The following is a 23,173-nucleotide window of genomic DNA, read 5'->3' as shown; positions in this document are numbered from 1 at the left end:
TGATTACGTTGCATGTGCTTGGAAGATTTGAACCACACACTTCCACTGATTCTCTCATTTAATTATACATGGGCTGCCATGCAAATTCTACAACTTAACAAAACCATATATAAATTAATTCTTTACCCCTTGAATTTCAGGGTTTTTTTTCCAGTTATTAATATACTATAATTAAAATTATTACTTGTTAAAAACTTTCAAGCATTATTGAGCTATTAATCTTTGAAATATAAATGTAGAAAGACTAGAACCTTTTTGATTTTATTTGATTTAATTGTTAAATACAGCTAATAACCTAATAGGTGTTACTGTTAGTTGATAGCTGATTTATGATAAGTATTTGATAAAATTATATTTAGTTGTTCTGTTAATGTGTGGGATGACTAATAAGAGTATATATTATATAATTTATTTTATTATTAAAAAAATATAAAATTATAAATTTATTATATTATATTAGATTATTTATTTTATTATTAAATTAAATATATTATATTATTTATTATATTATTAAAATAAATATATAATTATTAATCTATTATATTATATTATTTATTTTATTATTGAAATAAGAAAATAATTAAATTTTTTTAAAAGATAATTAAATAACATAAAAAATATAGATAAAATAATAAAGTAATTATTATTATTATTGATAAAGAAAAAATTTATAATTAATTTTAAGTTTTTAAATATAAATAAATATTTTTATATTATTAATAAAAAAATATTTTAATAAATTTAAAATGAGGTAATTAAAATATTAAAATTATAAATATAAAATATTAATAATATTAATTTTTTTATCAAATAAAAAATAATAATATGATTAAAATAAAAAATTAAATTAAATCAGTTATCGATTAATTGATGAGAAATAATTATAAAAATAAAAGTAATATAAACTACAGTTAATAAGTACCATATTAATTATTCATTAATTTTATTTTTTTAAACTAATTAAATACTCTATTATATTTATTTAAATATTTATTAATTATTAAAAATATCTATTAAATAGAAATATCTATTAATTATTCAATAGATGAGCTAAACATCTCATGGTATGAAATTGATCTTGTCCTTTGTATTTCTTTTGAAATGTCAAATCCTGAAGATTTTTAAATATTGACTGCTCATTGAAGATTGGAAGTAACATGTGTCCATGAAGAATCGATCAATTGAATAGAAAATTATAGAAATAAATATGAGAAATTCTCTTTTAAATATAAATAATATATAATTATATATTGAATATGCATTTTCTCAATTTAATTATTTAAATGATGATATATGAAACTAACCTATTTGTTAATCTAATGATGATTGAGATTATGATCAAGTTGAAAGACCCTTTGGATTAACCTTTGTTGTGGTCCTTTCTCCTTGCAAAATAAACTAATACTACTTTAATTTGCAACTTGCAAAATCATAATTAAACAATTAATTTTTGATAAACTCACATTTAACCTCATCTATTATTCATTATTGCTTATTGTATTTGACACATGTCTCAATGTTGGCATAAACACGATATGTGGTTGACATGTTAGCTGAGTAAACATTAATTAAATATTATAAAAAATTAATTAATTATTATAATTTGTTAGATTTAATATTATTTTAAAAATATTTTTAACTAAAATATTTAAAAAATTATTGACATGACCGTACACTTTTGCAGATTGTACCTATTTTGATTGGTACTCGTTTTTTAAGTATTTAATTTAAAATATTTAATTAGATTTTTGACATAGGTTTTTTTATTCTTTAAAATTGAATGATTTAATTTAATTTAAAATTGAATCCAGGGCAGAGTGAAAATGCTGGAGTCGGTCCAAACTGGAGGTTGTCAAGCCAACTAGCCAAGCCATGGAATTTATTGATTTTTTTTTTTTGAAAATTGAATTTCTTGATGTCAATTATCGTCCACCAAAGATTTTTTAAGGATGGGTCCTTTCCCAGCTGGTCATTTTCCTATTTCATTTTCTTTCCGTCCTTTACGTCATTCTTTGATTGAATATCCGAGATTATTGTAAAAAGAAAAATAAGAAATTAGTTTATACGCAATGGTAACTGTGATTAGTTATTTTTTAAATAATTGTTTTTGTTTTTGTTTTAATTTTTTTGATTTAAATTTCATCCCAACCTAGCAATTCACAGACTGAGGCAAGGGTGATCACGGTTCAGTAACCGTTGATTATGATTTCTGAATCATCGGTTTAGATTTAATAAAATCATGAATTTGAATCAAACCATCAGAAGATAATTTAAAAGACAATTTTCTGAATCACTGATTTCGGTTTGAGTTTCGGTTTAAAACGATTTGAATGGCAGTTCGAAAAATAACGGTTCAAAATAGTTTTGAGAACAGTTTGGACGCGGTTTAGGGATGGTTTAAGGGTAGCTTAGATAAAAAAAAATTAGAAAAAAATTTTATTAATTCAAAATTTAAGTTATATTTGTAAAAATATTTTAATTTTTCTTAAAAATCTTTCAATTAAAATAAAATAAGAAAAAAAAAGAAAATAATTTATTTTTTTAAAAAAAATTAATAAATAAAAACTTGACCCTAATTAAAAAACTAGAGATGAAATTAATTTTTTTAAAAAAAATTAATAAAAGGTGTATGAACTTAATTTTACCTATATATCCCTTTAGGATTTAGTGGAATAAAAATTTCTAGTTCTATTACTTGCTTTTTTTTTTAAATTATATAATAATTGATAATTAAAAATTATAAAAGAGAAAAAAAAATTAAAATAGAGGGTATTGAAAATTTATTGAGGATTTAAAGTAATAACAAAGTAATTAAGATAATATTAAAAATTTTAATAAGTATATAAAATAATAAAGTAAGAAAATTAAGAGAGTATTGAAAATTAAAATGAGTGTATAAAATAATTATTTAGAGAATTTGAGAAAAATTAAAAAAATATTAAGAATTGAAGAAAGTGTAGAGAATAATTGTGTAGAGAATTAATGATATATATAAATGAATTAAGAGTGACGTAATATATTTATTGAATTTTTTTATATTTAAATCACTGGTTTAATTCGATTCGAAATCGTCATTCAATTAGATTCGAAATCACCGATTCATGATTCTTAAAAAATATGAATTTGAATCAAATCACATAAAGACGATTTCGATCCAATTCAAAACTAATTTCAATTTTAACCAATTTTAATCTTATTTTGACCAAATCAATTTTGATTCAATTTTAATTTAAAATCGAACCGTGATCACCTCTTGTCTGGGGTGTAAAACAATAGTGATTTATTAAGGATAAATTATTAAGTATTTGTTAATTTAATCTTAATTTTATACATCATTAACTTCTCTGTTCTGCAGTCAAAATCAAACAACTCTGTTTTTTCTTTCTCCAAAAAATTCAAGAAAAGGCACAACCAAAACCAATATTGAAACAGACAAAACAATCTTTTCTCTTCCAAAAGGTGTACGCGTCTCTCTACAAATACCCTCTGCTTTCCTATTTGCCACTTCTTTCTTCTTTCTCCATTAAATCTTGTAGAACTTTCTAGTTAGCCTCTTTGTTTCTTATTCTGCTTGTGTTCATGGGGGCTAATCTTTCTTCAGTATTCACAGACCCGAACGCTTTATCTCTTTATGGTTCTTTATCGTCTCAATCACCAACGCCAAAACCTACTCTTGGGGACTTACCAGAAGGTTGTGTTGCTCTGATTCTTGCTTATTTAGACCCACCAGAGATATGCAAATTAGCAAGGTTGAACAGAGCATTTCGTGGAGCTTCTTGGGCTGATTTTTTATGGGAATCTAAATTACCTATGAATTATGTTCGTCTTATTCAGAGAGTTTTTGGTGATGATCTGCCTAGAAAGATTAGTAGGAGAGAGATTTACGCCAGGTTGTGTAGAGCTAACACTTTTGACGGTGGTACCAAGGTATGCGTTCCTTGGTATTTTTGCCTGTTGTTTTGTTTGGATGGTTAGAAGGTGAAGGATAATGGAGTTTATGGGTCTTTGGTCAATTTTTTTCTTTTTGAAGAACAAGTACTTTAAAAATGAAAAAGAGGAAATTAAAAAAAAAAAAAAAGCCACCAAGTTGAACCGGGCCTTAATATTTTGGTTCAGTTAAGGGTTTTTTTTTTTAATAATTTTAATCGCCCAGTTTTTCTTTTATTTCTGTTGACACTTCTCTAACTTTCTGTTTGTTTAATGAGAAAATTCTCAGAAAGAAAACAAATTTAAAGTTATGTCTTAGATAAAGAGTGGAAAGCTCTTACCTTTTGGCTGAAGTTTGAAGTTCCCAATAACTTAGAAAATGATGGCCTAGTAGAGAAACAAGAGTCAAATTCTGGTCAGTAAAGATTTTGATTATTGTGCAGAAAGCATGGCTAGATAAGACTACTGGTGGTGTTTGCTTATCCATTTCTTCCAAGGGGTTAGCAATAACTGGGATCGATGATAGAAGATATTGGAATAATATTCCAACCGAAGAATCTAGGTGAGTTTTACAGAAACAATCTCTTGTACATATTTTTGGAAAATGAATTTGGAAGATAGCTAGATTTTTCATTATTTATTTGTTAGATTGGCTGATCAAGTTCAAGCTGATCGGGGCATTTTCTTGTCGAAATCCTTCGAATTAGGTCCTTTGTCCTCTTTCTTTCCTTTTTTCCATGTTCATGTAGATTCTATGAATTTTTATTTTCAGTAAATGGTGTTTGCAGGAATTCAGAATCTGTGAACTTTGTTGTAGTTGGTTCTTGATTTTGCAAACTTGATCTTATCGTAATTCAAACTGCAATTTGTTTCTCTACAAACTCTGAAGTGGATTCATTGATGCAGAAAGTTAAATTAGTATTGGAATTGATCTTGAGTGCCTTTCTTTGCCTGCAGATTCGACACTGTTGCATATCTTCAGCAAATATGGTGGTTTGAGGTTGATGGGCAGTTTGAGTTCCCACTTCCAGCAGGGACCTATAGCATATTCTTCAGGCTGCAATTAGGCAGGGCTGCCAAGAGATTTGGTCGCCGAATCTGCAACACGGAGCACGTCCATGGTTGGGACATAAAACCTGTGAGATTTCAGCTATGGACTTCTGATGGTCAGTATGCCTCTTCCCAGTGTTTTTTACGTGATCCTGGGAAATGGAATCTCTACCATGTTGGGGACTTTGTCGTCGACAGTTCCAATCCATCTATGAATCTTAAATTCTCTATGATCCAGATCGATTGCACACACCCCAAAGGTGGTCTTTGTTTGGACTCCGTGGTAGTATACCCATCTAAAATTAAAGAAAGGTTAAAGCATTTTTGATCTGCATGTAACCTTATACATAGGATATTCTACGTTGTAGTGAGGTAGAGGATCTTCGGGAGAGAACAGAGTCTGAGTTAGTAGTTTCATTTCCAGGCCTTGTATCTCTTGTATTTAGGCAGTGTGAATATTGCCATTTTTTGCTTCTTGAGAAGTGTTTTCTTCTTTTCTCTTGCCAGAGCTGCTTACAATTCATAGAACTATTATGTTTTGTAAAAATTACTGTAGAGCTAGCAGTTGATTTTATTAGAATCTTTGAATGTGATTAAATGAATAGAATACTGATGAAATGATAGAAAAATACCAAATCAAATAAATGGCGCTCTGCCTCTCTCCGTCTATGGTCCACCGATTTGTGGCGAGAAAGCATTCCAATTGCTGTGTCCAACTGTCAGTTTTGTTCTGCATGATGCTGCATGCACGGTTCTCACTTTCTGTGGCCTGACAGCCGGCAAGAATTCTTTATTTAAGACATTTTAAAATATAAATATTTAAATTTTATTTTTTTAATAAATAAATTTTACTATATATCTTATTATTTATAATAAATTAAATCTAAGTTAGAGTGTATCTAAGCCCAAGAAAGGAGGAAAAATGCATTGCGAATCTAACTTTGTATTCTGTAATGACTCGTACTAAACTGCCATAAATCCAGCAAGTTCATCAACGATGCGTATGGTGTTCTTGTACTGAAAGTTTTTCACTCGCTCCAATGCACAAGACAACTTAGAAATTATGGTTTTGCAGCTTGTCATTTCCAATTGTGATACTTTCGAAGTCTTAACTGTAATTTTATCTGATTGAGAAACAGAAATACCCTGGTAGTTAACACAATAATCTAAAATCAATTTATGTGGAGAACTGAAGCCTAGAGATGATAATCCGAGATGTTGAATTGTACATTTAACATGTCAAGTGGTACTATGTCTGCAGGCATATTGCTTTACATTTGTTTTGCACTATATGCTCTTTCCCTAGAAAGCAAGAGCAATAGCAATATATTACAGCTTTGAAATCCTTCAATCGTGTTAATAGTACCAAAATCATGACAATATGATCAAAATGACAAAATGAAAATATTTGTCAAAATGGCTCCTTGATATCTTCTGTACAGCTCTTTTCCCTTATGTTAGGATACTGTCCAAAAATATTCAGCTCAATTAAGCATTAATCCCCAAAAGCAAATTCCCAAATCAAAATGTCATGGTCAGGTCAGCCTTCCAATTATGACCTGCAGTTCGACCATGAATTCCGTTGGAAAACTAGTTTTCATATAAGCCGTGAAACGTATTCTGAACCTCAGGCAATCTATACCTTTTTTGCAAAGGTGGATCCATCTTGTTAAAACTAGGATTCTTGAAAAGAGGCAGCCTTAACGCCACTGTTCCTTGTCACAGTGCCACTTAAAAGCATTTTCTGAAATTGTTTCAATTGATGTGCTGTTCTCAAAAGTCACCACATTCCCAAAGGAACCTGTGTCATTGGCATTTGTTGGCAAGCCAGCAAGTACATCATTGATGATATGATCAACAGATTCCTTGTCAGCCCAATTCACTGCTCTGCTGTTACTAACCATCTGGAGCAATCTTTGAATCATATGGTCTTGTATGTTCTGGTTGCTTTCATAGAGTTGGGAACTTGAAATGGTTGGCTGTGGTTCACTCTCTTGTATAAATAAGAAGATTCCCCTGATTTGCTGACATTTGAGTTAATTGATGTCTGTCTCAGCAATTTGCAGTAATCACCAAGATGTGCCAATGCTGCCTTTTCAGAGGTAGTCAAAAGCCCATCCTTGCTCATGTTTGAGTTATAATTTTCATTGCTGCTAAGAGCACTAGAAGAAGATAAGAACACAGTGCCAGTAGGCATACCTTGTGAAATCTCAAGCTTCTCCTTATCTTGAAATTCATCTTTCTGGAATTTGGTGGCAGAAAGTGATGAGAATCAAGCTACATCCACAACAAAGGATTTCATCCAAGGTCCAATTACTAGAGCTAGAGCTAAATCACTTCAGAATTTAATTTGTGAAATCATAAGGAGCAAGGATTATAAGCTGGAATGGCATGAAGAAAAATATAAAGGATTAAATTTGGTGAAACTTATGCTTAGAAGTGACCAGGTGTCACGTGGAGCATTAGATTACATGGAATAACCTGTGGACATGCATGCACCAGATCCAACCCATGTACATGTATCTGCTGGCACCTTTTTCAAGGAATATTCCATCTGTTATAACCACTTCTCTTTTGGACTTAAATGCCCTTATTTGCTGCTGCATTAAATTTACTTTTTGTAAGGAGTTTTTAGTCTTTTGATAGATTAATTTTTGTTTGGACTTAAAGCTCCTTACAGCTGTTACTAAAGTAGGGATATTTTTGTCTTTAGTTTTGAAGCCAAGAGGCTATAAATACAAGTGTAATGAGAGAGTGGAGGACACACTTTGAATATTAATGAGAGATTGTTTCTGCTCCTTTAGTGAGTAAATTGGCTGTTGCCTTTGTTCTTGTGAAGCTCATTAACTTGCTGAGATTCTATCTTGCAAGGTTTAATGTGCATAATATTCTTGGTTTATTCATTCTCCATATGAATTAGGTCAAGAATCCCATTTCTGATATTTTCTTTGAATTACACAACAATCTGATTGTGCTGGTTCAAAGATTCAAATTCATACATCTTGATTTGGTGCTTTCCATATTGTTCATTTAATTCTTGAATGTGGGTTTTCAAGTTACCAATTACTTGAAGGTTCACATCAGAAAGTTTTTGGGAATAACTCTTCAAGCTCTCTACAAGCAAGCATTGACATCAGAGATAAATTTCCAGAGTGAATTGGTGACTACTTTAACAATTAAAGAGTTCAGAAGAGAAACAGACCATTTTGATGTTTAAAGCAGCAAATCTCAAGGTTTTTTCACCTGTTTAAGATGAAAATAACATTGTTGTACAAATCCAAGCGTTTGCACCACACAGATCAAGTAATATATCAACAGATAGTCAGGCATCTTTCCTTTCCCCGAGATGAAAGCTCCTCCTCGTTTTGCATCTTTTTCCCCTCTGTTTTTACCTTTTTGGATTCATCAGTAGGTCTATTAAGCCCTAGGTTACACAAACTCCCTCCCACAAACCCCCTTCCCTGCCCCTAATCCCAATGACATTTGGACCCATGACCTCTGAGCTGAGTATGAACTATTAAAATGCCCCCTTGGGCTTTTTCATTGCTTTACATTGAGGCTTTTAACAGTCATATTGCGATCTATTTTAAGGATGTTAGTGGAAGTGTGTGTAGTATAGCAGCAGCAATAAATCATTTTTAAACCTGCCAACATTACGTACCTTGATCAGTTATAACCATGAGAGAATGACATGCATGCATGAAAACTAATCAACAGTAACATTCTTACCAATTGGTCCAATCTTAGTCTCCCAGCTGAAAGTCATTAGGTCTTCCATACTATTGAAAACATCCGCTATCTGTTAGATCATAACGACTAATACATAAGATCTCTCTGGTATTCAGATAACAGTTCACAGTTCAAAACAAGCCAAATGTTTCCATACACCTGCAAGAACCGGATGTATCTCTTTGAGAACCCCAACTCTCCGACCAGCTGGAGATCCAAATTGTTTTCAAGCTTGCATCAAGCTGACAATAACCTATGAAATAGATCATCAAGAGCCAGCTTCATTTAGTAGATAATAGATACTACATAGATGCTGGAAATTAGTTTCAAATTTAACTAAAACATCAGAACATAATTGAGGCGAACCAAATCACCAATTGTAAACCAGTCCACTCGGCATTTTTTCAGTTATCATATTATCTTCTATTGTATTGCCTATAACAGATGAACATGTGTGGCACACAAACTAGTACAGATAAATTATTTAACACTTTGCAATTGCATATATGACTGCTTGATGGACCAACTCATACAATTACTGTAAATAGAGCCCATTAATTCTCACATATTGCAATTTTCTTCTAGATCTTGTGGTGATATCTGATCCATTGCCATCAATGGTTGTCTGACAGTTTTGTGCAGCATGAACAAACTCATTAACCTGCAAACAAAACGACATATATCATGAAAATAAGTATGATACCAAATCAAATAACTATATGTAAGGACCAGAATGCGTCCACATACTGTTTCAGATACTAGATCACCCAAAGTACCTGCGATGCAATTAAACTTCGAGGCAGCAGTTCTTCATGGTCAGTTGAGCAAAATTCCCAAGATTGTATCTGAAATACATGCCAGATGTGTGAAATTTTGAATGCCAACACGTTATATATAGTATGCCATATGCAAAATCTACAGCTCACCTTCAAACCACGAGTGATGATAATACGGAGTTTGCCCTCACGAACAACACGAAATTGGTGAAAAACAGTTTCATGAACTGCCTCACCAAATTCCAACATCATTAACCCAGAAAAGAGTCTGCACTCACGTGGCCGTTCAAGAAATAAAAGTTTATCAATAATACCACTTTCAAACTGTATTTTTTTAAGCCTAGGAAGCATTTCGAAAGTTGCCTCTGCCAAGAAGAAAAGGATAGAAAGAACTTCAATGCCACCAAGTGAGAAAAGGAAGTTAAAAATAACAAGGAGTTTAAAGATAATGGCCACATTTCAGCTGAATAAGAAACGCACATGGGTGGCTAATTTGCTTACCAAACCCCCTTCCAGATTTAGTGCTGCATGACTCACACTGCCATGTGCCCTGAAAGATGAGAAGGGAAAAAATTCAAGCTAAGAAAATTGAAAGGAGAACAAATGGAATAAGAAGCAAAAGATGCAATGATACAGAATCAGCTCATATAGGCAATGTATGAAAAGAGAATATGTGTATGCTCATCAGTTTGTTAAGTGCACGATTAAAATTTAACTGATGCATGAAGAAGATAAACATATATCTTAAAGACCAATTCTACTGTGGTGAGAGAAATAAATTGGCAGCATAAAACTGACCATGGCTGCCTGAGGGGAGACACTGTTGGCATGAAGTGTAGCACTATCACACAGAGAAAAACACCACCTTTTCTTGGCACAAGAATCATAATAGTCTGCCACAAACTCCCTCCAGTAAGCAATACTATTGTCCTACAAGACCAAATAGTAAGAAGAAAAAAGAGTTAGATCATCTTCAAGATGTATCACTTCACTACAGAATTTAGAGGAAGCTTGCCATTAAAATAGATATAATGCATACATGAAGAGACCTGATGCATGAAACTTTGACATCTAAAAGTACTAATCATAGTTGAATGGGATATAACATTGAGAATAAATACATTTTCAATCAAATAGAGACTCACAGGTTGTCGATGCTGCAAATGATACATGTACTGTGTCAGCTGGCGTGAACATACATTACCATTGAAAGGGTGCATACAATGTACTTGCTGATCTGCCAACTGTTGGAGGTATTCCCTCATTTGTTGTTGCCTCTGCTTCTTCAAGTCAACTCCTCGTAACTCGGGAACTGACTGTAAAAATTTTTGCTGCTTTTGATTTTCTAATGTATGCTGCTGAACCAATGCAACTAGTGCTGGAGAATGACTTTGCAATTGCCCATAGTCTCCACTAGGCAGTTGTTGCTGAATGTTATGCTGGTGTATAACAGCATCATGTTTAATGTCTAATCTGATTCATCTCATTTGAAGTAGAAAGTACCTGTTTGTCAGTATTAAGGAGTGAATTCTGTCTCTTTAGCAATCCTGACTGAGATTTGGTATTGAGACATCTTTGCTGGCGTTTCTTCTTCCACGATTGTGAATGGTTTCTGCCTGAATGGGAGTCTAGTTGTGCTATGGATAAATCACAATTAGTGGAGGATCCTGGAATGCTTGAATTATGCGAAGAAAACAGGGGTAATGCTGGTAAATTAATGTGATCTATGTCCGCATTGGCTCTTCTATGCATATCAGGACATTTTGGAACCGCTGAGTTGTCCCCAGTAAGTGAAGAACTATCCCTAATTCTCAATCTCAAATTGGTAAAACCATTTAAAGCAGTTGGACTAGTGCTGGCAGAGGCCACATCCACATTTGAGTGTGGAATCTTAGCTGCAATACCTAGAATATTTTCCAAGGAGGCACCAAAGAGAGAACCTAGACAGCATTGAACTGCTCGTCTTTATGTTGTACATTATCAGAATTTGACCGCGCCAAGTCTCCAGTCGCCTGAGTTGATGTCATGGAGCAGAATGCAAAAGGACATTCGGAATCAATGAAGGCCTCAAAAGCCATCTCCCTTGAAGCTTCCAAGTTAAAAAAATAAAGTCTCAATGGAATTTACTGATAACCACTCAAAAACAAAAATAGCCCACAGACAATATCCAAGAAGCACACAGACAGTTGCTCTTCATGCTTACACAACGAAAATATGAATGTGTAAAAGCACTCGAAAAGAGAGAGAACTAAGTTGCTCAAATCTGAATGAATTCTACCTAAGAGGAATTGAACCATTTTACATTAGAATTCTAACTTTAAGCATTATTAAGTTCACAAAATATATCATGGCTCCAGTTATCTATTAAAAAAAATACCTATTACTTTAATCCCAGAAAAGAAAAGAAAACTACATAAATAAACATTGCAAGTTTGCAACCCTCCGTGATCAAAGTTGAAACAGAAACAAAGAATGATAAATTGATAACAGATAAATCACAATGAAGTGTAAGCAAACATCCATATAATAATATCAAAATATTAGACTGAATAATAATCTAACGATAGCATTTGAATTAAATGGGACAAATACAATTTTCAAGCATGCAATTCATCCAATATCATATTTACCATTGCGGAATTGAATACAGCACTACATCACACGTTTATAACACAACAATGAATATAAGGGAAAAGAAGAGTGGAAGGAGGAAAAATCAGAAGCAGAGCAGTAATATGCATAATCATACACAAAAGTAGACGAAAACTCCAACAATGAAACTCGACAAAGAAATCTCCACTAGGGTCAGAGTAGTTTATAGCGGAAGAAAATAAATTTTGCTCACAAATGCAAAAGAAACAAACTCATTTCTAAGGAAACTGCCTCTCCCTTTAATCTTTCCCCTCTTCTCCTTCTCTTTTGGGCTTCCAAAAGCTAGACAAAATTTTACATTTATAAAAATAGCCATGCACGCTACTCTCAGTAGTTAGAATACTGCTTCTATCCATAAATTTTGATAATTGTTATCTAATAATAATATTATTTTTATATAATTTTAATATATAATTTAATTAATATTTTTTTCTTAAATTATATATAAATTGAATTATCTTATTTTTTATAAATAGAATAATTTTTTATATATAAATAAAATAATTTTATATTTTATATAAAAAATATTAATAAAACGTTACATAAAAAAATATTAATTAAAAGAGATAAATTTTATAATTTAAAAATTTTAAAAATTTTATAATTATATAAATTTATTTAAGGACAATTGTTTAAATTTATCACTGCCTCTACTAAATGAAATATTCCAAATTTCAAAGCTTTAGTCTTTTTTTCTTTTTTAAAACATCCCCTTTTCCCACATTTTCTAAGCAACCAAACGGTCATTTTCTTAAAAAACAACAAAAGCAAAACGAAAAAAAGAAATGTTGGTGGGTCTTTTGTTTAAACGTCTCCTAGAAAATACTTCAAAGATCAAAGTAGTACCCAGGAAAAAAAAAGGACCAAAGAGAGGGGGAATGAAAACGGCACAAAGTACGAAACTTTAAAATTAAACCTGAATTTTGATTTTGAAGGTGTTATTAGAATAGGGTCTCTGCTACTAATGGTTGCACACGACCGCCATGGCGAGGAGTCTCTTTTTCGCATTTTTGGGGCAAGATATGCACGGAGCGGGAAGAAGCAATGCAACACTGGCAAGTGGCACCAACCAAGTGAGAGAGAGTGGTGACCGGCTGGTGCCGATTGCCGAAGACAGATGACCGGTGCGTCGGTGTGTGGAGTGACACGTGTTAACAAGGGCACGCCAAATACACCTCTCTGTCAGAATTGAGGATGAATTTCTAAATCCGAAAAATTATGAGATGCTTCAGTATACCCAAAAATTTTTAATTTTTCCCAATTCAAAAAAAAATATCCATAAATTATGGAATATAGGCCTCATTTTCTCGTGAGAGAGGACTTGTGCTCAACCAAATCCGAATTAATATTTGTAAATAATAAAAGCTATTAAAAAAATATAAGCTTTGTCCTTTTTTCCTCTGTGTTTATTTTCCTCTGTCATTTTAGCAAATTCCAACATATTTAGCACCACACTAAAAATTTAGAGATAACTAAAAAGGCTTAAACTTTGAATAAGTTTTGTAATTAATTTTTATAGCTTTAATATTTGAACATGAACACAAAGCTGGAACAGAAAGCAAGGGAACAATTACAAATACTGAAATAAATGGTTGTGGCTAGAAATAATTGTCAGGATAATCCTTATCAGGTATAATTCCTTTTGCAATTAGACATAAAGCAACAAGGTATCAAGTAATTAACAACTCAATTAAGATGGAATAAATCCATCATGTTCAGTTCTTCAAGTAATATAACTACAAAAATATAGTTTCTTTTTCCTTGTTCAATTGCAAATCTTCCCTGTGGACTTTCTCAAGTAATTAACTCAAATAGAATCAGTGGAATCAATTCCTGTCATATCAACATTAAGCCTAACAGAAACCACTGCTACAAAAATATATTTTTTTGTTCTTTTTTTTTCCATATCAGAATTCTCAAAAGTAAAGGCACCATGACACCCAGATGCGTCATGTACTCTGGTTTCTTTAAACCAACCAAACGCACATAGATTGCATATCCAAACCACCATGGCAAAGAATAAGGAATAACAACTATGCTTTCCGTTGACCACCAAACACCAGCTTTGTTCCCCAGTTTTACTGGACCTGCGGTATGGAATGTATCTGTGGTCCTTTGAAGCATCCTTCCTCCTCCTTTCCTCAATGAAAGATTCAAGCCAGCCAGATTCCTAAATCATTTTATAAGATGCAATTGTTAGCGAAACCGTGTAGTTGATTAAATGGACTTTCAGAGGTAACATTTTCAAATTGCTCTATTATCCTTTTCGCATGTAACACATACCTTAAGTTTGGAGAATTTCTTGATTAGCCTTTGCTTCCGTATTTCAGCTGCAAAGAACAAGCTAGTCAGCATTCATGTACTATCTATCTGAATGACCTGTCTATTCGTTCATTTAAGCAAATACTTGGATAGACTAAAAATGATAATAAAATAAGGGGACAAACAGACAGATGATTTGACTTGAATTAGGCTTGAACTATCAAGAAGGATTACTGCTTCTGACAATAACTTCAAGTTGTCCGCATATCACGACCAGCAGCAATACAAAGCCAAAGACCCTGACCAACAACTTCTAGGGTTTATATTTATTCTTCTAACTACAATTATTTCAGTAGAAATCTCACTTTCCATTCTTGCCGTAATTATTGTCCCCGCACAGAACAACATGAAGATCCATCAACACTAGCCATGCTATCAAGTATCAACATTGTTAAAGTGCAGTTCTATTCAAAATATTCAAAGCACTACTTTGCCATGCTTTTTTCACTAAACATGCTTTACCTTTCAATGGATGGCAAAAGTAATTCAAATGCAGTGGCCTCAGCTCCTTGATTCATAATGGCAAACCACCATTATCAACGTGATAAGAGCATACATGCATGCTCAAGGTTCAATTTCCTTTTTACAGCCAAAACAAGTCTAAGAGATCAGCAACTTCAGGAAAGTCGTCTGGAAGTTGCTTTCTGATAGCAAAAAAGAGAGACAATAGCGCGCGCGCGCGCGCGCACACAGAGATAAAGAGTGCGTTACATTTCTACAAATAAAATGGCTGTTTGCCTTGCTTTGCTGCTTCTCTCTCTTTCTTCTTGTGCTCAGCCAGCATTGAAGCATCAGTTTGTTTTGTTGACTCAAACTTTAATTGTTTATCCTGTTAAGACATGATTGGAAGAGATAAAACAAGGTTAAACAAATAAGTAATCAAGTCAGGCATATGATCAGTTTTGGAGTAACATTTCATCCAATTTTAACCAAACATAAGTACTTACAATCCAAGATATACGGTTCTTCAATTGATCAATAACTTTCGGGTCATTAGATTTCTTCAGTTGCTTCTTTAATTCCTTTACATCCAAAATGTAAATTTGTATGAGGAAAAAAAAAAACACAAATACAAGAAACTAAGAATGTATTTGCCCTCAATGAGTTTATGAAAGTTACCTCTCTTTCAGTAGGAAGGTTGTTCTCAAATAGAAAATTGTACCTTTTCCTAAACCTACAAAATCCATTAGTGACTATTATTTACACATCCATGAGAGAGAGGGAATTGTACAAATAACACAATTTTTCTTGATACCCCAATTAAATTAGAAACATATCAGTTAGCAATAAATTCAAGAGTTGTCAGCTTTAATGACAACACGACTACAATATACAAAAACAATCAGAATGCTGAAGAACAAGAATCAACTAGCTGAGAACCATCTAATATTTAACTGATTCCCAGACAAACAGAATTAGTATCCTTTGGTTAATGTACTCCATGGCTAAGGCCTAAGGGAAGAACATTCCTAGTTACAAAATTCAATTAAATAGAAGCTTGAAAAAACTATAGCGTGATGAAGTGTTATGGATAATAGTCCATGAATTCCAATAAATTTATGTTGTGAATAGGCCACAACCAAACAGAAAATAGAGGAAAAGGGGAAGAAAATAGAAGAAAGGGGAAGGAGGAGGAGAAGAAGAAGGAGAGAAAGAGAGAAGGATAGAGAGAGACTTTGGAGAATTCTTGAATTATTTGATTGGCATCCCAAAATCACAATTCAATTCTCTATTTATACTAGCACATTTATAGCAATCCTAGCAATTACCCTCCCCATGAAGATCATCCTTGTCCCCAAGGATGAAAAGAAACAGCTCCTCAATCAATTGTGCACTGTCCATCGCTGTCCTCTTTTTTCTTGCTTCCATAATTGCTGAATCTTTGCATAGTAATTTCAAGAAACACCTTCATGATAGAGGTCCTCTTCTGATAAAGATTCATCTTCTTCCTTTGTCTTCTCCACATTTCAAACCTCTCTTCTTTAAGGATCACATGATTATTAATTGCAATTCCATATCACAACCGCTATAAGACTGATGCCTCCACACCCAATTTCTTCCCTCCACTGCTTCATTTTTTCCTCAAGAACAACCACAGCAACAAGAAAAAAATTCTGATATAAAGTTCCTTGGAATAAAATCAAATTTATCCATCAACACTCCATGGTCATCCTCAAGAATTTCAGAAGATTGAATTGCAGCAATTATATTATCACCATCCTGAATTGAAGATTTCATTCCTTTTGTGAACCCCCTAAAAGAAGAATTCAATTTGAGGGCAAGAACTTGATCTTCTTTGCCATCACAATCCTTGTCTTCTTCTTCAAGATTGAAGCAAACAATTTTCCCAGAACCTTCTTTGTAGACGACGACTATATCATCATTCATCACCGCCCTGAGAATTGCAATCTTCTTCTTCAAGATTGGAACAACCTAGACTTGTGCACCCTTCTTTCTCAGTGGCAATGGCAAGACCCAACTCTTGAGCTAGTAATTCCAAGATTTGATCCATTTTTTTATTCAATTCTCACTTACATTCTAGGTCCATCTCGAAGGTTGCATGCATTTCTTAGCTCAAGTCATGAATTTTCTGCTCCCAAGATTGCATTCGTTCAGGACTTAGAAGCTTGGAATTTTCCATCACATGTTTCTTCTTCACCAGTTTTGCTAAAGAAATAACAGTCAGGTCCTCAGAATCATTGAGCTCTAATACCAGTTGTTGTGACTAGGCCAAAATAGAGGAAATGGGGGAAGAAAATAGAAGAAAGGGGAAGAAACAGAGAGGAGGAAGAAAATAGAAGAAAGAGGAAGGAGGAGAAGGAGGGAAACAGAGAGACTGAGGGAGAGAAAGTGGAAGATAGAAAGATAATTTAGAGAATTCTTGAATTATTTGATTGATATCCCAAAATTACAACTCAATTCCCTATTGATACTAGCACATGTATAACATTCCTAACAATTAAGAACAGCTACAAAAGCAAAAGGGATGTACAAATCAATAACATTAACATGGTAAGATCTTTTTTCTCAACAGATAATTGGAAAGGAAAGGCATAGGGATTAGTGAATTAATGGAAGCAACCAACCCCAAAATCGCTTCATTATCAATCTCAAAGAAGACAAACATACACTGTTGACAATATAAAGCAAACATCAAATAATGTATTTTTACATGAGAAGCATAGACTTAATTGTAGACCTATACAAATCAATTGAAGAAACACCTTTCCGAACTTTAAGTATCCTCTCATTCAACATTCATCCACCCACTCACCATTTGTTTTTATCTTTTCTTCTTTCTCATTTAATAGGCAAAGCAGTAATTGAAGCTTAGCAAACCATAAAACCAAAAAAATTGTGCTTCTTGAATAACAGATACTGACAAATATGGCTTACCCATCAATATCAAGTCTACCACACAAAGACAAAGCAGGGATCACATACCACCTGTCGATAAAAATAACCATCTATGCACATCAAATGTCCAGCGTAATTAACTAAACAATAAAAGCAAGCTGCTACTAAACTGATTCCATCATTTCTGCTACAAAATTTGAAACTTCACATTTTCAAAGGGAAACAACCCAAACTTCAATCATGCAGTATCATGTAAATGAGCTGAAACTACCATAATGAAAACAAACGATAATCATACTAGGGAGAATAATAATCCAAAACACAAAGTTCAATAATAAAGTTTGAAACTATGAATATAAATAAGCACCAAAAGTGCAATTGTATTGCTATGCTTATCTGCTTCTAAATAAACAATTCAAATTAGCTTCATTCCCAATCTAGTTGTTATCCATCCGTTAAATCAAACAGCATCATTCTAACCTATTATCTTCTTCCATCTTCCCTCTTAACAAGTTTCGATGTTCGACCTTTTCTGAAAGTGCATTTACTGCTTTAGTGTGGACATGCCCATACCATCTTTATTGAGCCTCTTTCAGTTTATCTTGGATACAACTTCCACCCCCTACAAATGCATTCATTCCTTGACCCATCCTTTCGTTCTGTTCAGACTTCCTATAACCTCCCTATAATAATACTGAGAAAGGAAAAGAACAAGAATACCTCTTTAGGAGCTTGAACAACCTCTCGAAACAGACTCACAGGCTTCTTGCAACTAACCTCCATTGGCCTACATACACACACACACACATAAACATGGACACCACAATGACCAACTGCAACATCACCAATGACAAGCCAAGCAAATCAATATCGAATCAAAATTAGAAGGCGTACAAACAGACGGATTTTGATCACGAACTTGTAAAAGTACATATTTTTGTTAGCTCTACCAGACTTTATATCTTGCTTGGGCTTTTGATAAACGGAACATGACCCATCAGACCTTGCCTTTTGCAGCTCCTCAAACTTAGCATCTGCAATTTCTCTCTCTATCTCGCTCCCCTGCTCATCAAAGAAAAAAAAATAAATAAAGGAAACTAAATTAATTGAAAAAAGTAACGACCTTTAGGACATTTGTAAAGCACCCACATCTTCCTCTGAAGAAGAAAACGATGATTCAATCTCTTCTTCGCTTTCCACAACCTGGTTATTACTTGAAACGGCAATCTCTTTATTGGATTTCTGCATTTCGACCTTGATTGAAAGCAATTAAAATACTTATTTATGGTATTCACTCTTCTTTTTTAACATAAATTTATTGTATTCACTCAATAGTAACATGTTCTCATACACGAAATCGAGTCTTATACCATCAAAAAAAAAAAAACAAATTAACCCAATGAAAAACAACGAGATTCAATGATCAACCTGGAAAACAAGGCTCGGTGATACAAGAATGAGTTCAAAGCTTGCAAACAGAGGGGTTTAGGTCCAATTAAGCGCAACTGAAAAGCCTTCTCAAAATTTTAAAAAATTTAAACATATATTATTCTTATAGACATTATAATAAAATATTATTTTTTAAATCAATATTATTACTATATTTTTATTATTAAAAGTAAATATATCAAATTTTAATATTTTATTATATCAATCTATACAAATATTATATATTGTATATTTTAAAAATATATATTATTATTTTAATAAAGTGACTTTTTAAAAAAATTAAATATTAAATTTTACTATATTTAAAATAAAATAATCATAAAAACCATTCAAGTTCATATATTAAAACAATTTTATAACTCTAAATATTTTCTAATCAAATTAATAATTAATTAGTTAACATTTACTGTAACAGATCTTATGCCCATGTCCCTAAATACAATATGAGAGTGACACTTTTCTTGAGAAAAGAAAATAAAAAGAGAATGTAAAATAATCTTTATGTTCTTTTTTTTTTTTAAAGCAAATCCTTTGCATTAACTAGCCACAAGGGCATCAATAGACAGAATAGAATAGAGCAAAGTTCTTACGGCAAATTACAAATCCTAATTACAAGGCAATGAATTCTTAAACAAAAGTTTTACAACACAATCCGCTTTTTTGTTAGTTTACCTTTTAATCAATGAGAACTGTACTTCTCTAAAATAAGAGATAATACTTTTGATTGCCATAACTAAAGCTTGAATATGCTAATTTGAGAACAGAGGATCAAATAGAGCTGAAATAAGTAACCCTGAATCTGATTCAAAGATGATTGAGATAGCACTCATGTTCTTTGCCATCAAAACTACTTCTAAAAGATCCTGAGCTTATCTATCACGACCCAACCTATGGCCCAAATCGGCACTAGGACCTGAGCCAGCCTAAAGCCCCCGAGGCCCATAGTAAGCATAGTTATTCCTTAATCCAATCCTAAGGCCCATATTGAGCCCAATTTCAAGAAATCAACTAGACAGAGTCCAGCCATAACATGGACCATCCAACGGGGAGTTTTTGACTCATCAGACCCGTAAACACAATATATATAATAATTTGGGGAGCTCAGCTTACCCTCCACATACTCATAACAATACTAATTCAAATGAGAGCTCAGCTCCCTCATTCAACCCAATAGTGATCCATGCATACTCATATATCATGCTTACAATTCTAGTTAATTCATACATAACAGATCAAAATGAATACATCATTAATAATAATAATACATGCAGAGTTCTACAACAGAATAAAAGAACAAATACAATTAAATACCGATAGTAGACCTGTGAAAAAGAGAGCAAGTTACACTCAATAAATGACCTCATGTATCCTGAAAAAATAGGTGAATAGAAGTGAGCGTTCGACTCAGAAAGTAAAATATCGATTTTAAGTACAATTTCTATAGCTATCTAAAACTAATGCATCCTAAAGAGTGGAATGCAACACTTTCATAGTTTTCATACAAATCACATCGTAAATAATAAAAAGGGTAATTTGGAGCACTTACACACCCATATAATATTAAAACAGTACGTATATGGGAGCTAATCCCCTATACAGCTCTCTTAATCCAACCTTTGCCAGCGAGTACATCTCAAGCCAGACTTTTACTTAATAGACCAAATGCGAGGGCCAGCGAGATTATCTCGAGCCGTGCCTACCTTGACTTATTCATAAAAGGATCGGGTCCCAGCGAGTCAAGCTCCAGTTGTGTCTACTCGTTCGATCCATATCCAATACCACACGCACACCAACATACGCACACTACTCCAAATTACCATAAAACGACATCCATAGTATTTTATCAGTTAAGAATGCAATATAAAAAATGTCTAATGTTTACTACATAGATATGTATTTATAAGTGATGCATGGGCATACCTGAACATATAATAATATTGAAATTATAATTAAAATTAATATTTTACTCACAGACGTGAACCGAGGTCATTGTGGTGGTTGGGCGGAGGGGAAAGGCTGTCCCGGCTCACCTGATAATTACATTACAATTGTTTAATATAATTGACTCAATACAAGCTTAAAAGAACCAAAGACACTTTAAGTTGTGTCGAAAATCCAACAGATTTCTCCCTATACCGAAGACCTACCCAATCTATAAAATGACTCAAAATATACTTATATATCCACAAGTCTCACAATCACAACTCAATCACATCACATGACCCCTCCTGGGCTTATCCAATCAGTCAACAAACATAATTTGAAAAATTACCATTTAGTCCCTACAACTAACCCTTTTGCCAAAATCACCCAAAGGAGCTCTAAAAATTCTAAAATTTGCCCTGTGGTCCTTAGCAATATTACTAAGCTAATACAAAAGGAATTATAATTTTCTAACTACCTACGAATATTTTATGAATTTTTAATCTAAACCTAGCACTATAAAATTGAAGAAACTCAGAGTTCGGGTTTACCTATGTTAATTTTGACACTTAGAACGCATCCGGGACGTCTGAAAATGGTGGGGCAGCCTATAACTTTGATTCAGTTCCGAAGTGATTCTCACAGTTTATCTACTCAGCCCGAATTGTAGATCCGGGCGACGATCTAATTGTCATGAAATGAACATACCTACTCAAAGCCTACAACACCAGGGATTAGACTAAAATATTTATATTTACATATAAAATAATTATTTAAAAATTAGGTGTGTTACATTCTCCTCCCCTTGCAGAAAATTTGTCTTTGAATTTTACACAAGGCATAATAAAGAATTACAAGATTACACAATGGACAAGTACGAGTACTTGTTACGCATGTCCTGCTCTGACTCCCAAGTACACTCTTCTACCGATTGGCTCCTCCACAAAACTTTAACCATAGGGATCTATTTTGACCTTAGCTACCTCATCTGAAAGTCCACTATAGATACTGGCTGCTCCTCGAAGGTTAGGTTTTCCTTCAACTCCATTGTATCGGGTTGTAACACATGGGAAGGATCAAGTATGTACTTCCTAAGCATGGAAATGTGGAATACTGGGTGGACGTGAGAAAAGCTTGGTGGTAACTCCAATCGATAAGCCTCTGCTCCAACTCTATCAGTAATCTTAAAAGACTCTGTGTATCGAGATGCAAGCTGGCCCTATGTATCGGGATGAGAGCTTGGCCTTCTTCCTAAATCTCATAACTCCCTTCATCGGAGAGACCTTAAGGAATACATAATCGCCAATTGCAAACTCTAAATCCTTTTTACTTAGGATCTGCATAGCTCTTTTGTCTGTTGTAGTGTCCTAGCTATTTTCATCATTTCATAGCAAAACTCGTACCTCAAACCACTCTTCAGTCTTTTTCTGACATCTTCAGTACTCAATTTTCACGACTCAAAATTTTGTGTCGTGATCAGCGCATAATTTAAGTATTCTTAAATCATGCAAGCCTTATCAAAGTATCTTGAATAAATATATTATCACTCACTAATCCTAAAAAATAGATAAAATCCAAATAAACAAAATATTGAATAAACATCATAGAGATCCATAAGTAAACTACGGAGTCTCTACAGATTTAAAATAAAAACTTAAACTGTTCAATAAACTAAACTAATTATTAGCTCGAGAAAACATAAATTTGGGCATACCATGAGAACAAATCAAAGATTGTCCCTCTCTAGAAAATGGATTGAATATTTGGATCAGCTGCAGAATTCTACTGATTTGAAACAGATAACAGACAGAGAAAATGTGGTTTGAGCTAATGCTCAGTGAATGATAATTATAGCACATAACGGAATAAGAACAGGCAGACGCTTGATTAATTTCATAATAAATTTTCTATTCAATAAAATTATGCTCATGCTATCAAAATCATTAATAAAATAATTTCATAAAACATATATATAAAAGAAATTTATT

The 23,173-nt window shown here is 33.0% G+C and overlaps 1 protein-coding gene and 2 pseudogenes across 1 annotated transcript; 1 reads left to right on the top strand and 2 right to left on the bottom strand.

The window, feature by feature from the left end:
• The first annotated feature begins 3,416 nt into the window (after positions 1 to 3,416).
• LOC110641219 (F-box protein PP2-A12) lies at positions 3,417 to 5,575 on the top strand. The gene is made up of 3 exons (XM_021792860.2): positions 3,417 to 3,927; positions 4,371 to 4,489; positions 4,885 to 5,575. Exons 1-3 carry the CDS (start codon positions 3,580 to 3,582, stop codon positions 5,303 to 5,305), a joined length of 888 nt encoding a protein of 295 aa, XP_021648552.2. The 5' UTR covers positions 3,417 to 3,579; the 3' UTR covers positions 5,306 to 5,575.
• Positions 5,576 to 6,183: 608 nt separating this feature from the next.
• On the bottom strand, positions 6,184 to 11,779 carry LOC110641197 (probable transcriptional regulator SLK3; annotated as a pseudogene).
• Positions 11,780 to 13,802: 2,023 nt separating this feature from the next.
• On the bottom strand, positions 13,803 to 19,211 carry LOC110641218 (uncharacterized; annotated as a pseudogene).
• Positions 19,212 to 23,173: the final 3,962 nt, after the last annotated feature.

Source organism: Hevea brasiliensis, chromosome 16, assembly GCF_030052815.1.
Source record: "Hevea brasiliensis isolate MT/VB/25A 57/8 chromosome 16, ASM3005281v1, whole genome shotgun sequence".
Taxonomy (NCBI): domain Eukaryota; kingdom Viridiplantae; phylum Streptophyta; class Magnoliopsida; order Malpighiales; family Euphorbiaceae; genus Hevea; species Hevea brasiliensis.
Note: the sequence above shows the minus strand (reverse complement) of the source record. Positions and strands in the feature narration are given on the sequence as shown.

Excerpts from the sequence above, each read along its gene's own strand:
- LOC110641219 (XM_021792860.2), top strand. The coding sequence starts at position 3,580 with ATGGGGGCTAATCTTTCTTCAGTATTCACAGACCCGAACGCTTTATCT. Across the intron at positions 3,928-4,370 it reads CTTTTGACGGTGGTACCAAG|AAAGCATGGCTAGATAAGAC; the intron begins GTATGCGTTCCT and ends ATTATTGTGCAG. Across the intron at positions 4,490-4,884 it reads ATTCCAACCGAAGAATCTAG|ATTCGACACTGTTGCATATC; the intron begins GTGAGTTTTACA and ends CTTTGCCTGCAG.